General features: G+C 35.0%; 1 protein-coding gene across 4 annotated transcripts in view; it reads left to right on the plus strand.

The window, feature by feature from the left end:
* PIK3C3 (phosphatidylinositol 3-kinase catalytic subunit type 3) overlaps positions 1-14,326 on the plus strand; it is a 126,494-nt gene that overhangs the window by 19,356 nt on the left and 92,812 nt on the right. For all 4 annotated transcript variants that reach the window (XR_004667548.3, XM_034943585.3, XM_034943584.3 and 1 more), the window contains exon 5: positions 13,691-13,777. Coding sequence is in view for 3 of the 4 variants with exons in the window: in XM_034943585.3 (XP_034799476.1) it covers positions 13,691-13,777 (87 nt within the window). In the remaining variant the exon portion in view is untranslated. The remainder of the gene's footprint in view (positions 1-13,690; positions 13,778-14,326) is intronic.

Below are 14,326 nucleotides of genomic sequence, written 5' to 3' on the forward strand. Positions count from 1 at the left end.
ATGAAGATTAACTATTTAATGACCTGTGAAAAGACGGTGTTAGATAATTATTAAGCAAAGAACTTCCACTACAAGCCAGACTTAACCCTCTTCTGATTTATTGCTCACCTATTACAGTTGAATTCTAATTACAGTATGAATAGCTGAAGTTTGAAAGCCTGCTTTTCAAGTTTGAGAGTTTTTAAAAGTCCGGTTCTTTCAGGATGAATTTAGCGGAATTAACCTCTCTCATGATTTTACATGATTTTGTGAACATGCCTAGTTTTGCTTTAAGGAAAAATGAGTATGAAAAAAGGAAACATAACCATTTTCCTTAATTTTTATTTTTTATAACTTGAATTTCTTAGACTTCTAGTAGGGAATGAAAGAAATGAATAATTTAAATAAACTATTACCCCCCCACCCCCTGCCCCATTTTCTTCTTTTTCCCATTTCTAAGTTTCCCTAATTAATTTTTAGTATAGTGTCTTTCCGTTTGAATTGATTTGTGAAAATAATAAAAGACCAGACTTCTGGAGCATTTATTAAACTTTCCTTGTCCATGACCCAGGCTTTTGGTGGCTGTGGGCCTTACTTGAGCAAATTTACCCATTGTTCCCATCTGCTCTGTTTTTCAGCTTGTCATATTATAAGAGTTTTATGACTAGAATGCATATCCACCTGGGGTTTTGGATGTGACTGCCAAGCTTTAGTGTTTGATTTATATTTGAATCCATGTCTTTAGACATGAAAGGTTAGTGCAAAAGCATGCTTCTCCACTGTCTCCTTTTCATTTTAGCAGCTCTGCTTGATGCCTTTGGAATGTGCTTTAGTTTCTGTCAATTTGATTAAGAGGAGGCAAAGAGAAAGTAACGACTAGATGAAAAATGCTTTGTACTCTGTGTGACACAGATAGGTATGGGAATGTTGTTGAGTAGAGTATAGAGGTGAACACTGTTGCAGGGAAGATGTGGTAAGATGTGGTGGTGTTTCAGGCTGAACCACAGAGTGCCTGTGTGGCGTCACTGTGGGTCCAGGGTCTAGATCTCAGGTTTAAATAGGAGCTGGATTTTTAAAGTTCATTTAGTTATTGTTTCTTGAGGATAGGTTCATGCCAACCACTTCAAAGAGTCATTTATAATCTGGAGCTGCAGTGTCTAATATCAGAGCCACAAGTCGCATGTAGCAATTTAGATTTAGGTTAATTAAGATGAAATAACATTAAAAATTCAGTTGCTCTGTCACTTTAACTACATTTCAAATGCTTAGACGCCCCTGGTGGCTAGAAGATATCTATTGGACAGTGCACATGTAGAACGTTTCTATTATTGCCAAAAGTTCTACTGACAGCATTGATCTAGAGTGCCAATTTACAAATTTGTGGTGGGTGAGTACATCTTTCTGGTAACCATATTACTTGTGCCTGCTATCTAGGACACCGTATTTCAAGATACTTTGGAAATGTAAGTAGTCTTCATGATATTGTTGATTTCTTAGTGAACCATGAAGGAGCTGGAAAGGTTTCTGAGATATTTTTCTCAGTTTTGGGAAATCTAAAACGGACTGTTTTTTTTTTTTTTCTGAGATGGAGTCTTGCTCTGTCGCCCAGGCTGGAGTGCAGTGGCACGATGTCAGCTCACTGCAAGCTCCACCTCCCAAGTTCACGCCATTCTCTTGCCTCAGCCTCCCAGGTAGCTGTGACTACAGGCACCCGCCATCATGCCTGGCTAATTTTTCTGTATTTTTAGTAGAAACGGGGCTTCATTGTGTTAGCCAGGCTGGTCTTGAACTCCTGACCTCGTGATCTGCCTGCCTTGGCCTCCCAAAGTGCTGGGATTGCAGGCGTGAGCCACCACGCCTGGCCAAAAGGAGTTTCTTTATAGTATCCTTTTAATTTAAATTTACTTGAATATGCTGGTTGTACTGCATCTTTTGAATAAACGTTGACAAATTATCACAATCACAAAATAATCCTTGAAAATCAAGATTAAGATAGCAAGGAATTTTCTGGTCACATAATTAATTTTCTAAAGTGGGATTGAAGTAGTTTGACCCACTATAATATTTACCCTTGAAAGAAAGTATTTTGCATTAATCTATTGCATCAAATGGGTATTTGTCCTAGAGCATTGATTAGAGGAGCTCCCTGAGATTTTAGTTTTATGTACATGTAGAAGTCCTCTTTCATCTTCACCATTGTCAAAGGCACACTTCTAAATGTTGAAGACCAAAAAAAAAAAAAAATTGTATTACTAAGTTCCTGATGTCATTATTGTTAGTGTTATTATGACTAATAATAGTAACTACATTTATAATCACCTTGTATGTGTAAAGTGCTTTAATATCAACAAAACCTCTTAGCATAGATTGCAAACTAAAATAGAGAAGGGATTAAGATCATGGCTTTAGAGACCATTTTTTATTCAAATCCCAGCTGTGATCTTGAACTAGCTATTTAACCTTTACTAAGTCATGAAATCCTCTTCTGTAAAGTAGGAATAGTAGTTATATCTGTTTTTGGAGATTATTGTGAAGACTAAGTGTAAATGATAAAATGTTTAAAGGATTTAGCATACTGCTCAGCAAATACTGAGCACTAATAAATGTTAGCTGTTGTTATTACTTTTTTTACTTGCTTTTATTTGATTCTGACAAGTGTAGGATTGGGACTTATACACTACATTGTTTTTAAATTCATGAAAACATGAAAGCGTAGAGAAGTTAAGCTGTTTATTTATGGTTACATATTTGGTAACTTGCAGAACCAGCACCTAAAACCACGTCTTTAAATTCTTTATGGAAATCTCTTTCCAAAATAAGTATCAGTGACATATGCTTAAGATCTGAGGATTGAGAAGAATGTGTTTGCATGAAGAATGTATTGTTCTTATTTAGAAGATTAAAATTGAAAATAGGAGAAAAGGTAGATAGAATATGAAGCAGTGTCTACACTGCCGGTCCTCAAGTATGGCATAAAAGATGATGCCCATTAAGTCAGTAAACAGTGACCTGCCTATGGTAAGCACCCATTACATATCTGTGCTATGAAAGAATTGGAGTTATGAATGATATATGGCTTCAGTTGTTACCAATACATACTTCAAAAGCAATTAAAAAAACAGTAGATCTTAAGATTTATTTCATCATAGTCAGTGCAACCTCAAAGGACAAAGGCCTAGGAGGAAAGGAAACATTACTGAAAAAGGTGTATGTTGTTCAAAGGAACTGTTAATAGGATAGGAACCTCAATGTACAAACATATGAGAGAACCCCTTAGTAAGTATACAAGAGACGTACAACAGATGCTGCAAAATTGCGGAAACGTTTTAGAGCCATGAGAGGAAGTGGCTATATAGATATATGTGTATTTTTTTTTTTTTTTTGAGACACAGTCTCACTCTGTCGTCCAGACTGGAGTGCAGTGGTGCAATCTCGGCTCACTGCAACTCCTGGGTTCGAGCGATTCTCTGCCTCAGCCTGCTGAGTAGCTGGGATTACAGGTGCGTGCCGCCATGCCCGGCTAATTTTTGTAATTGTAGAGACAGGGTTTCACCGTGTTGGCCAGGCAGGTCTCGAACTCCTAACCTCAAGTGATCCACCCGCCTCGGCCTCCCAAAGCATTGGAATTAGAAGTGTGAGCCACCATGCTTGGGCCAGAAATGGCTATTTTCTTTGTGTGATCACAAAAAATGATGCAGCTATGATGGTAACGAAGTCTCATTCATTCAGCTCAGGCTTTTGTCAGATTATTGACTTGATCACAGGATTATTTTTCAGAAGTTTGAGGAAAAAAGGACACTGCTTCTCTAGACCAATTTTTTGTTTGTTTTTGTTTGTTTGTTTGTTTGTTTTGGGGACAGGGTCTCGCCTTTTTTCCCAGGCTGGAGTGCAGTGGCACACTCACAGCTCACTGCAGCCTCAGTCTCCCGGACTCAAGTGATCCTCCCACATCCTCTGGAGGAGCAGGAACTACAGTTGTGCACCACCATGTTTGAATAGTTTCTTTTATATAGAGATGGTGCCTCACTTGGTTGCCCATGCTGGTCTCAAACTCCTAGGCTCAAGCAGTCCTCCTGCCTCAGCCTCCCAAACTGCTGGGATTACAGGCATAAGCCACCATGCTGGACCTCTAGGCTAATTTACACCACTATAAAAGAAGTGATTAATGAAAAGGGAGTAACAGGAATTTTGGAAAAAACTAAAGATGTCACATTATACTTTGGGATTGCAATTAGAATCAAGGAGTGCAATAATGGACCAAGTTAGGGATATGTCAGTTCTCACGAAGTTTGAGAAAGGCAAGATGTTCCATTCAATTGAGAACCTATAAGGGAAGATAACTCAAAAGGACCAAGGGGTTCTTTGGTTCTTTTGGTCCCATTCTCAAGGGGACAATTTGGCATGGACTAAAGAAGGTCTTGGATTAAAATTTGAAAGGAAAAATCCCTAAATATAACAATATTTTAAAATTTTCTTTCTTTTGAATGCATTAAACGCACATTGAAGAAGTAAGTCTGTGTTAGACACTGAATTGATTTAGTTGAGTTATAATCTTCATCCAAGTGCCCTTCAGCCTAGGAGAGTTAGCCAAATAATTTAGTTAAGTAGTAATTGAAAACCAAGATTGTTGAGAAGGGTAGCAAAAAGGCACTCATTGATCTATTCAGTTTTCCTAGTCCTGGAAAGTTAACTGTCAGGGTTTTAACATTTACATGATGAATGAATATTGAAACTTACCCCCCAGAAAGAAAAAATTGGGATTCTTTTGATCTTACCTTTTTTCCCTTTTAATTTTACATGTAGAAGAGTTACTAGCTAGGCATGTTGGTGTGCACCTGTAGTTTCAGCCACTCAGCTACATGGAAGGCTGAGGCAGGAGGATTGCTTGAGTCCAGGAGTTTGACACCAGGCTGAGTAACATAAGAGACCCCGTCTCTTTAAAAAAAAAAAAAAAAAAAAAAGAGTTCACATAGCAGGCCTAAGGCTGCTGTGCTTAGAAGGGCCTGCTTGCAAGGTTGGCCCTTGGCTGATGTCTGAGAACTGAGCTTCTGAAACAATTCCTAACTGATACAGATGTTTCACTGTGTCTAGACTGTTTCCACATGTGATATATGATGAGCACTTGCTCTCTTTCTGGAAGTCTAAAATTTTGGTAGTTGTAAGGCAGAGATTGCCTTTGTGACCAGCTCCCAGTAAAATCCCTAAACTGTCATTCGGAAATGGGCTTTTTAGAGCTGCATTTTTCCCGCTAGAGATGTGAATATACTTGCATGTTATCTCTGAAAGACTAAGATCAGTCAATGTTTTGGATTTTAGAGATATGATTTAAGAAGTGATTTTTATTATATAGTGGACATCAGTTCTTATTACAAATCCTGTAATAGGTTATCAAATTGATGATTTATATGAATTTCTAAACCTGTACCCACGTAATGATATTTTGTAGTTAGATTTTGGAGAAATGAGAAGCATTAAAGTATCCAAGGAGGAGGTGTTTTGAAAAATGAAGGCATTATGTTTTATTTTACGCTTTGAAGATTAGTAGAACTATAAAAACTGATGAAAGATTTAAATAATAATGAGATACATTATAACTGGGGTTGAAGACTGACAGTCAAGATTCCTGAATTACAGCTCTCACTGATGGCAGCTTATTGAATAGCTAGCTGTTTCTGTATTCCTGGGTATTTTTCATTGTTAAAGTGTGGTCAGATCTCCATTATCTCTGCTAATTATAGGAATCATGCCATTATTATTATTATTATTATTAGCTATTCTGAAAAGGAAAATTAACCTCAGACTATTTTGTTTATAAATTATAGCAAGCTGATTAAGTGTACTTCTCCTGGATTCTGAATACACTTCCTTCCGCCTTGAATAAATTATGTGAAATAATGTTGATGAATAAACTGACATTCTGGATCAAATTAGTTTAACAGAATAAATTGTTTAGAAGGACCTATTAGTGATCTTTTCCCCTTATTATTGTTACATAATTTATTGTTTTCAGAATTTAACACTTAAGTTCCTAAAATTGCTTTCAATTGATTATATATGTTAGCACTTTTCTTGGGAAGTTTGTATTCTTTGTAAGAAATATCTATACTTGGTTAAGTCTTCACTTGGTTAGGTATATCATATAAAGAAAGTGTCCTTTCTCCATAGCTGAATCACTTAATGAGTTAGGTTATAGCTAAAGTAGCTTGATAATCTTCGGTTTTCTATTTTCTAATCAACTGCCCTTAGTTATGATGTCTACAGTACATGCAGTGCAGTATTAGACTAAGTATAGTAATTTAGGAGGGTGAATCTATCATCCCTAATGATGTAACCATTACCCCATTTAGGTAAATGAATATACAAAATATAGACAGTGTTCTGTTAATATGTATGTATATTACATTTACTTTTTACCCACAATATAAAACAATTCACTTTGGGAGGCTGATGGAGGAGGATCACTTGTGCTCAGGAGTTCGAAGCCAGCCTGGGCAACATGATGAAACTTTGTCTCTGTAAATAACAAAAAAAAACAAAAAACAACAATTGGGACTTGACCATTTGTAATAATGACTATAGTAAAAGTAATCTCATTTTCTCAAAAACAGTAAGAACACCCTTATTTATTTAATCACTAGGAACAAAAGAAAACTTGTATCTTTTAAATGTATGTGTTTTAGAGGAAGAAAAACGGTGTCCTAAAGAGTTGAAGAATACATTTGTTACTTTACAAATCAAAATATAGGATCCTAGATAAAACATTTGGGTTGAGCAGAAGAGTCTTATATTTTTTTCTTCCTCGAATGTTTTGTAAATGACAATAATAAACAACAGAATTATGATAAATGCTGAAATTATTCAAGGCTATCAAATTTATTCATTGATGTCATTGATATCACCAAATATACCTCCTAGATATAGGTTTTTGTATAAATATCTGGTATAGCTTTTATAAACATATCTTATTGCTTTGATTCTGTGTCGCCATTGAATTGTGTTATAACAAGGGTTTGGGAATATCTCGTAAATTTATTTTTAATGCTACCATCTGTTTTATTAATCACTTTGGTTTGCTTACTGCTAAGACTGTCAGAAGTTTTGGATTTGTCTGGAAACCAATGATAGCAAGTAGACTAAATTAGTTTTTGCCAGTGCCCTAAAACAGTATTGATTTATGTTCTGTAAATCTATTTTCTGTCTTTACAGTTATAGTTTCTGCCAGAAAAATAGTAAGACACTTTTAAGACTAGATTTATCTTCAAGAAGTTTAACTAAATGAAACTTTTATGAAGCAAATACTATTCTTCCTGAATAATAAGATTTACATGTACAGTTTGAAAGTAAAATTGGAGATTTGTGACCAAGACTTCATTAATCAGGAAGATAGAAGAAACTTCTATGCTTGCCAAGAATTAAATACATAGGCATATGCAAAGTCTCTAAAACATGCACACGTACATGATTCTTTTTCTAATCTCAGTAGTTCAAATAAATTATTTTATACAACTGCATTTTGTCTGAAGTTATAAATTACGGCATAGCTTGGCCGGGCCTGGTGACTCACACCTGTAATCCCAGTACTTTGGGAGGCTGAGAAGGGTGGATCATTTGAGGTCAGGAGTTCAAGACCAGCCTGGTCAACATGGTGAAACCCCTTCTGTACTAAAAATACAAAAAAAAAAAAAAAAAAAAAAAAAATTAGCCAGGCATGGTGGTGCATGCCTGTAATCCCAGCTACTCGGGAGGCTGAGGCAGGAAAATAGGAAAATCTCTTCAGCCTGGGAGGCGGAGGTTGTGGTGAGCCGAGATCACGCCACTGCACTCCAGTCTGGGCAACAGAGTGAGACCCTGTCTCAAAGAAAAAAAAAGGTACTGCATAGTTTATATTTGATTTGAGACGCTTATTGTCTTTTTTTGAAGAATTACACTTTTTTAGTAATATAATTCTAGTGCACCATGCAACTATATTAGCAGACAAATAAAGATATTGTCTTCAAGTATTTATTAATTTAGCTCAGTTCTATTTTAGACTCAGAGAGGCATTAGAGTCAAAAGAGTTAAGCTATGGCCTTTAACCTGAGGGAGTTTAGAGTAACGAGATGGGAGGTAATTGACAAAATGCAACCCTGTACAATCATATAAAGGGTTACTGGAAAAACAGTCTTTTGTATATAGTAGTACCAGACATTATTAAACACCTATTGAAAAATGGTAACATCTTCTAATTTATATGGTTTTGTAGTTGGATCTAGTTGAAGGGCCCTTGGAAGAAAGTGAGAGAGCAATCAAGTTTATACTTGGATTTTATTTCAGGTGGTTAAGTTAAATTAATGAGATAGGGCTTTATTCTTTGAGCTTTTATTATGAAGTGAAATTGCTTTATTTAGCATTATCTTTATAAAGGCTAATCTTTAGTGGTTTTCCCAACGGAGCTTTCTCCACAATTAATTGTTTCTTAAATTACTTTAGCTTTTAAATGACTTTTATTTTTTCTTACTACAAAGATAATATACATCTTCTACAGTGGTAGAATATTGTTAAAGCACAAAGAGGACTATGAAAGTCACCCCAGTCTACCTACCACTCAGAGATAATCACTAGCACTTTGGTTTATATGCTTTCAGTAAATTAATAAATGTATGTGTGTTATAGATGAATATGTGAACATTTATTTTAAAATTAGAATCATACCATATCTGTGTGCTTAATTGAATCTTGCTTTTACATTTAATGGTGTCTCAGAATTGTTCCAGGTTATTTAAGATACTTCTACTACATAATTTGTAAAGGCTGGAGGGTTTTGCATAGTGTAGATAAGTCATAATTGATTTCAGCAGTCTTCTATGGTTGGATATTAAAAATGTTTGAAATTCTTGGTTCATTTTCTATTTATTTGAAATGAAAAGTGAGGATTATATTTTTAAGTTGTTTTTAGACAACTTACTTGGTTTGCTCATATCCTGTATTTCCAAGTTATCAGTCATAAGGTATTACTTTCATATCACTGTTTCAATTTGTAGTTACACTTTTAAGTGCTTACTATATTGAATGACTCACTTATTTCCACCTTGATGTTCTGTTAGGGCAGAGAACTTGCTTCTTTTGTTCAACATTCTATGCTCATCTCAAGGACAGAGGACATGATGGAAGTTTGTTACTTAATAGCCAGCAAGTTACATATATTTGTATTGAGAGTGTATAAAGATTAGGGAAGAGTGACCAAGGGCAGGAATCTTTTTTTTTTTTCTCTCTCCAGCTTCCTTTTTAGTGTCACTCCCACCTCTTCCCCTGAAGCCCCAAAGCTCTTTGGGCAGAATATCAGAGTATACTCACATTTGTTTTCCATTATGTCTGTCACCCTTTCACATAGAAAGCCTTTCAGTAAGTATAAATAGACATTGAATGAATAAATGCTAGCTTCTATTGAACATTCATAGCTCTTACACTCAAGAAGCTCATTTGTCTAGTAAAATAGAGAAGAGTACGGAGCAATGAACTGTGAGTTCTAATGATCGTGGAAGTCTGTCTATTTCCAAGGATCACTATCTGCTCTGAAATTTGTTTTCCCTGCTGGTCTTATTCTTACACAGTGCAGCAAGTTGGCCTACTTTTGGCTCTGTCCTTGATACTTTTATTAAACACCTACTAATCTGAGACATCTTCCTCAAACACATCTTTTTGTTCTTTCATTAAATCTGACAATACAGAATTAGTACTCCAAGAAGTTTCCCAGGCATGTTGTTATTTGGTTCTTGTGGATTATTTTATTTAAATAGCTTTTAAAACTCCTTGCTTTTTAATTCTTGGAGAAGTTAGGGCTAAATTATGCCTTTTTTTTTTTTTTTGTGACAGTGTACTTTTCTTCCAAACTCTTTGTGACTTCCTGTGAATTCTGTTAAGAAACCTGTGTTCCTTTAAAAAGAGAGAATGAATTTTTTTTTTTTCCTGTTTCTTGACCTATCCCCATCCTAGAATGGGCATCCTAGTGAGGATTATTTCTTCACGAGTAATTGAAACAGTTTGTCCTACTTTTACCTTTCTGCTTAACAGAATGCAGATTTTCTCTTTGGAAAGATATAAATCACTGACATTACAGACCCAAAATTAAATATAAATTATTATGCCACCTGTGTCTGTTGTTCATTTTTGGTCTTTAGTATCTATAGAAGTTCGTGGATTGGAGATAACTAGAAGTTGCTTTGAACTGATGAAAACCACTCAAGTATATCTACGTTGTTATCAGCACCCATAAGAGATGAAGTGACATAGGTTATGGGCTAATTAGAATAGCTGTTACAACTTACATAGTGCTTTATAGTTTTATAAAATTAATAAAAAAATTTAATGTAATTATTAATAACTAATTATTTCACTTACATTGAGCAGTAAAGGTAAACGGCTTTATGGTTTGAAGAACCAGAAGAGACTGTGTTAGCTGGAGTTTAGTGAGTTCGTTGGAGAGGTGAAGGAGATTATTCTGAAGAGGAAGGCAGCTATGGATCATTTAGCAATTGTGATAGCTAGTTCTAGACTTTTTCTGCTGCCTAAAGTCCAGCCAAGAGCTGACTTTGCCATCTCTAAACTCTACACACCTGCTCCCTTGCAATGGAACAATTAATTGTATTATTTGCTTGGACTCTCTGATAAGTAAGCGCTGTGCTAGCTAGTCTCTTAGGATGGCCCTCAATGAAATATGCCTTCTGATAGTCACACTCTTCCACATTATATCTGTATTACCTTGTGACTGATTTTAACTGTTATAATGCAGCAGAAGTGATGCTGCGTCTGTTCCAGGCAAGACAGCGTGACAGCTTTGGTTTCTTCACATGTTAGGAACATTAAGCCATCATGTAAGAAGTCCAGCTATTCTGTTGGAGTGACCAAGTTTTTCGAAAAACCACTTGGAGAGGGAGCAGCACTGAGAATACGTGGGGAAAGAGAGGCCCTACCACCCTGGTATCCCGGCTAAGCCCACCCTTTATCACCAAGGTGTTAGAAATGTGAGTAAAGCCAGCTTGGATGTTCCAGCTCTAACCACCCAATGAATACAATATTATGACTACTGATAAGTGAGACTACAAGAAAAAATTATTTAAATGTCTCTCAAGAAGATGATTTTGCCAAAAAAAAAAGATAATGAGAAACAGTAAAATGAATGTTGTTTTAGGCCACTAAGTTTTAGGGTGGTTCGTTATGTAGTAATAGGTAGATAGGACAGGCATCTAGGAGACATTTTGAGTGGTAACTGTACAATTCTGTGGAAATCATAAAATTAACTCAAAGAAATACACAGAATTTTTGCTGTCAATCTCAAAGTCAGGTACAGGAGACAGACATGCAAACAATTTCCATAGCATAAATGGTACCTTTAATTTTGCAATCGGTTTTGCACTCAACAGTATCTTTCTTGTGAAGGCATACAGATTTTTCTCATTCTTTTTGATTATAGCATTTCATTGTGTGTGTGTACTCTAGTTTACTTAACAGTTCTCACTATTGATGAACATTTTCATTCTTTTGTGTCTAATTTTTCTGTATTGCAAATATGGTGCACAAATGTGAATTTCTCTAGTATAATTTAAACTTATTTTCATAGTGACTGTACCAGTTTTAGTACTGGCATGCTGTCCATACATTCTTTAGTAGCTCTTATACAATTGAGATAGGTCATATTTGGTATTCAAATAGGAAAACTAATCATATGCTATATGGGAGATAATATATATTAGCAGCAAACATAAATTCTAGAGCTAGTGAAAATGGCTTTAGAACATTTCTAATTTGTCAGGATAGTTTTAGTAAAGGAGGAAAAAAGTTCCCACCACATTCTCCCACATCCAAACTTAGTTTACCATTGCCAGTTCTTTGCTCATAGGAAATTAGCAGTGGATCAACTATTGTATCATAAATACAAAACTAATATTCAAGAAATGACAGAATTGAGTTTCACTTAAAGCTCTTAGTACATCAGTAGAGAGAATAGCAAAGACTGGTGGTAGGAGTATAGGCTTTAGAATCATATAGTCTGGGGTTTAAACCCTAGCTTGGCCACTTCATAGTAGTAGTTGATAGTCATCTGCAAACTGGGGTCAAAATAGTCTACAAAATAGTGTGGTTATAAAAAGTGCCTATAATTTGGCATGTAAATAAATGTTATTTTTTTCTCCATTCCTATAGGAAGTATATAAACTCTTCTTACTAATTTTTACTGTTACTTCGTTCGTACAAGCAAAGGATGTAAAATGACCTTTTACATTTTCATTTATTTTGAAAACCAGTTTGGAGCATATTGCGAAGTGAGTGAGAATAGAAGCTTCCAATGACTGCATGAAATAATACCACCTGTTATATTTTGCATCTATTACTTTATTTGAGTTTTGGGAATAAGAATAGATGTTAATACTTGAATTTTATTGATGTGGGTTCAGAAAGGACATAGTTTGAAAATGGAGTATTAAGGTTGGAACTCTGGTCTTCCGGCTCCTACTCTAGCACTCTTTTCTGTAGGTCACATTGTCTGATCTTCTTTTGGTTTCCTTGTGACTATTTCTAGGTCTCTTTCCATGTTGCTAGCATATTTGTCTATTATTCCACCAGAGCCACCATGATATTTAGTTCCTGCTTTTTGTAATCATGCTAAGCTTATTAATAACTTTTCATACATTTTCATATAGAAATTACCTCACATGAAAGGGAATTATTGGAAGAAAGCTAAATTGATATTACTTTTTTTTATTACAATGAACTTCAGACTTTTTGTGTGACATTAGTATTTTTATTTCTGAAATAGTATGACCACATAGTTGTGATGAGTTGAGGAAGAGAAAGAAGATTGATAGTGAAGATTTTTAATTCTGCAAGAGAGATGAAATTGGTGGCAGTGTTTGCTGTTCTTATAGGAAAGCTGTCATGATATGGACAATGAAGCAGAAGAAACTGATATAGATAAGCTACTATGTAAAGCTTTGATGTCCAGTTTTGCTTTATACTGTCAATTTGTTTAGAAGGAATGAGAGGGGTGTTGATTTTTAGTATTACAGTTTCTAATTCAAAACCTGGTTCTAATTTGAGGACCTTGGAACTTACCTGGAATTCTCTATGGATTTGAAGAGTCAATGAATTATTATTTAATTTATAAAACTAAGGTCAGATTGGTATGTAAGACGTCACAGGACTCTACCAACTGCTATTCTAGAAAATTGAAGTCTTTTATCACCGTTGCCTAAAATTAAAGCATACATGCATATGTGTGAGCTTAAACCTTAGAGTATTAATGTGCTAACCCAGAAAAATACCTTATTACCTGTAACTGTCATTTTTTCATGTTGGTTAGATACATTGAAAGATGGGAAGAAAAGAGAAAAAGTGGTTTATTTCCCATTAATGAAACTATTATTATAATTTCATCTCTTTGTAATAGTCAAAATACAAGAAATATAGGAACACGGAGATAATTTCAGGAACAACTTCATTATTCTTTATCATGTCAAAATATGGCAAATTATGGACCTTTTTAAAAAAATTTAATTGTTTTTCTTTAAAAAAATAATGGTTTGTCTCTTGCCAAGTTTCTTATCCTGCTAATTGCGTATGGTTTCTATTGTGTATAGGAAAGTATCATATGTGAAGTGTACATTGCCATTCTGACATTTTTGGTCCTTCTTTCTACTAGATCTATATTAAAATTTTCATCATTGTATTTATTCTGCAGCTCACCAAAGCTCATCGACAAGGACACATGGTGAAAGTAGATTGGCTGGATAGATTGACATTTAGAGAAATAGAAATGATAAATGAGGTGGGTTATATCACTCTTTTATTTTAAAATATTTTCTGTAAATTTTTAAATTAACAATTTTTTGATAAGAATTATTATTAGGTATCTTACAAATGTAGGATTATCAGGGTTAACCCCTGTAGCTGGAAATTCTATGCTAATAACTGGAAAATTGGAGATATCAGCCTTCCCTATATTTTAACGTAATGTCAAACCATGAAGTAGGTAGTGGATATTCAAAGATTTTCTAAATATCATATGAGTGAAGCCTATGCAGACTTAATGCCTCAGTGGTGTGTTCTCTGTCATATCAGCTCATGTTCAAGTCAGCGTTGGATAAATCTTCCATCAGCACAGTGCCAGCTTTTCACTTCAGTTACCATAAATCATTTCAGCAAGTTCTCTCTTCAATTAATTTATTACTTGTCTATGTACTACATATAGGACTCCGCACCCTCTATAAAGTTACATGATTTAGGTGATTTTTTTCTTGACCTTGTATGTGAGCCAGTGTGTATGTTTAAATAAAGATGGCTTCAATGAGAGTCCTGCCAAAAGTTGTAACAAGAA

Source organism: Pan paniscus, chromosome 17 (assembly GCF_029289425.2).
Source record: "Pan paniscus chromosome 17, NHGRI_mPanPan1-v2.0_pri, whole genome shotgun sequence".
Taxonomy (NCBI): domain Eukaryota; kingdom Metazoa; phylum Chordata; class Mammalia; order Primates; family Hominidae; genus Pan; species Pan paniscus.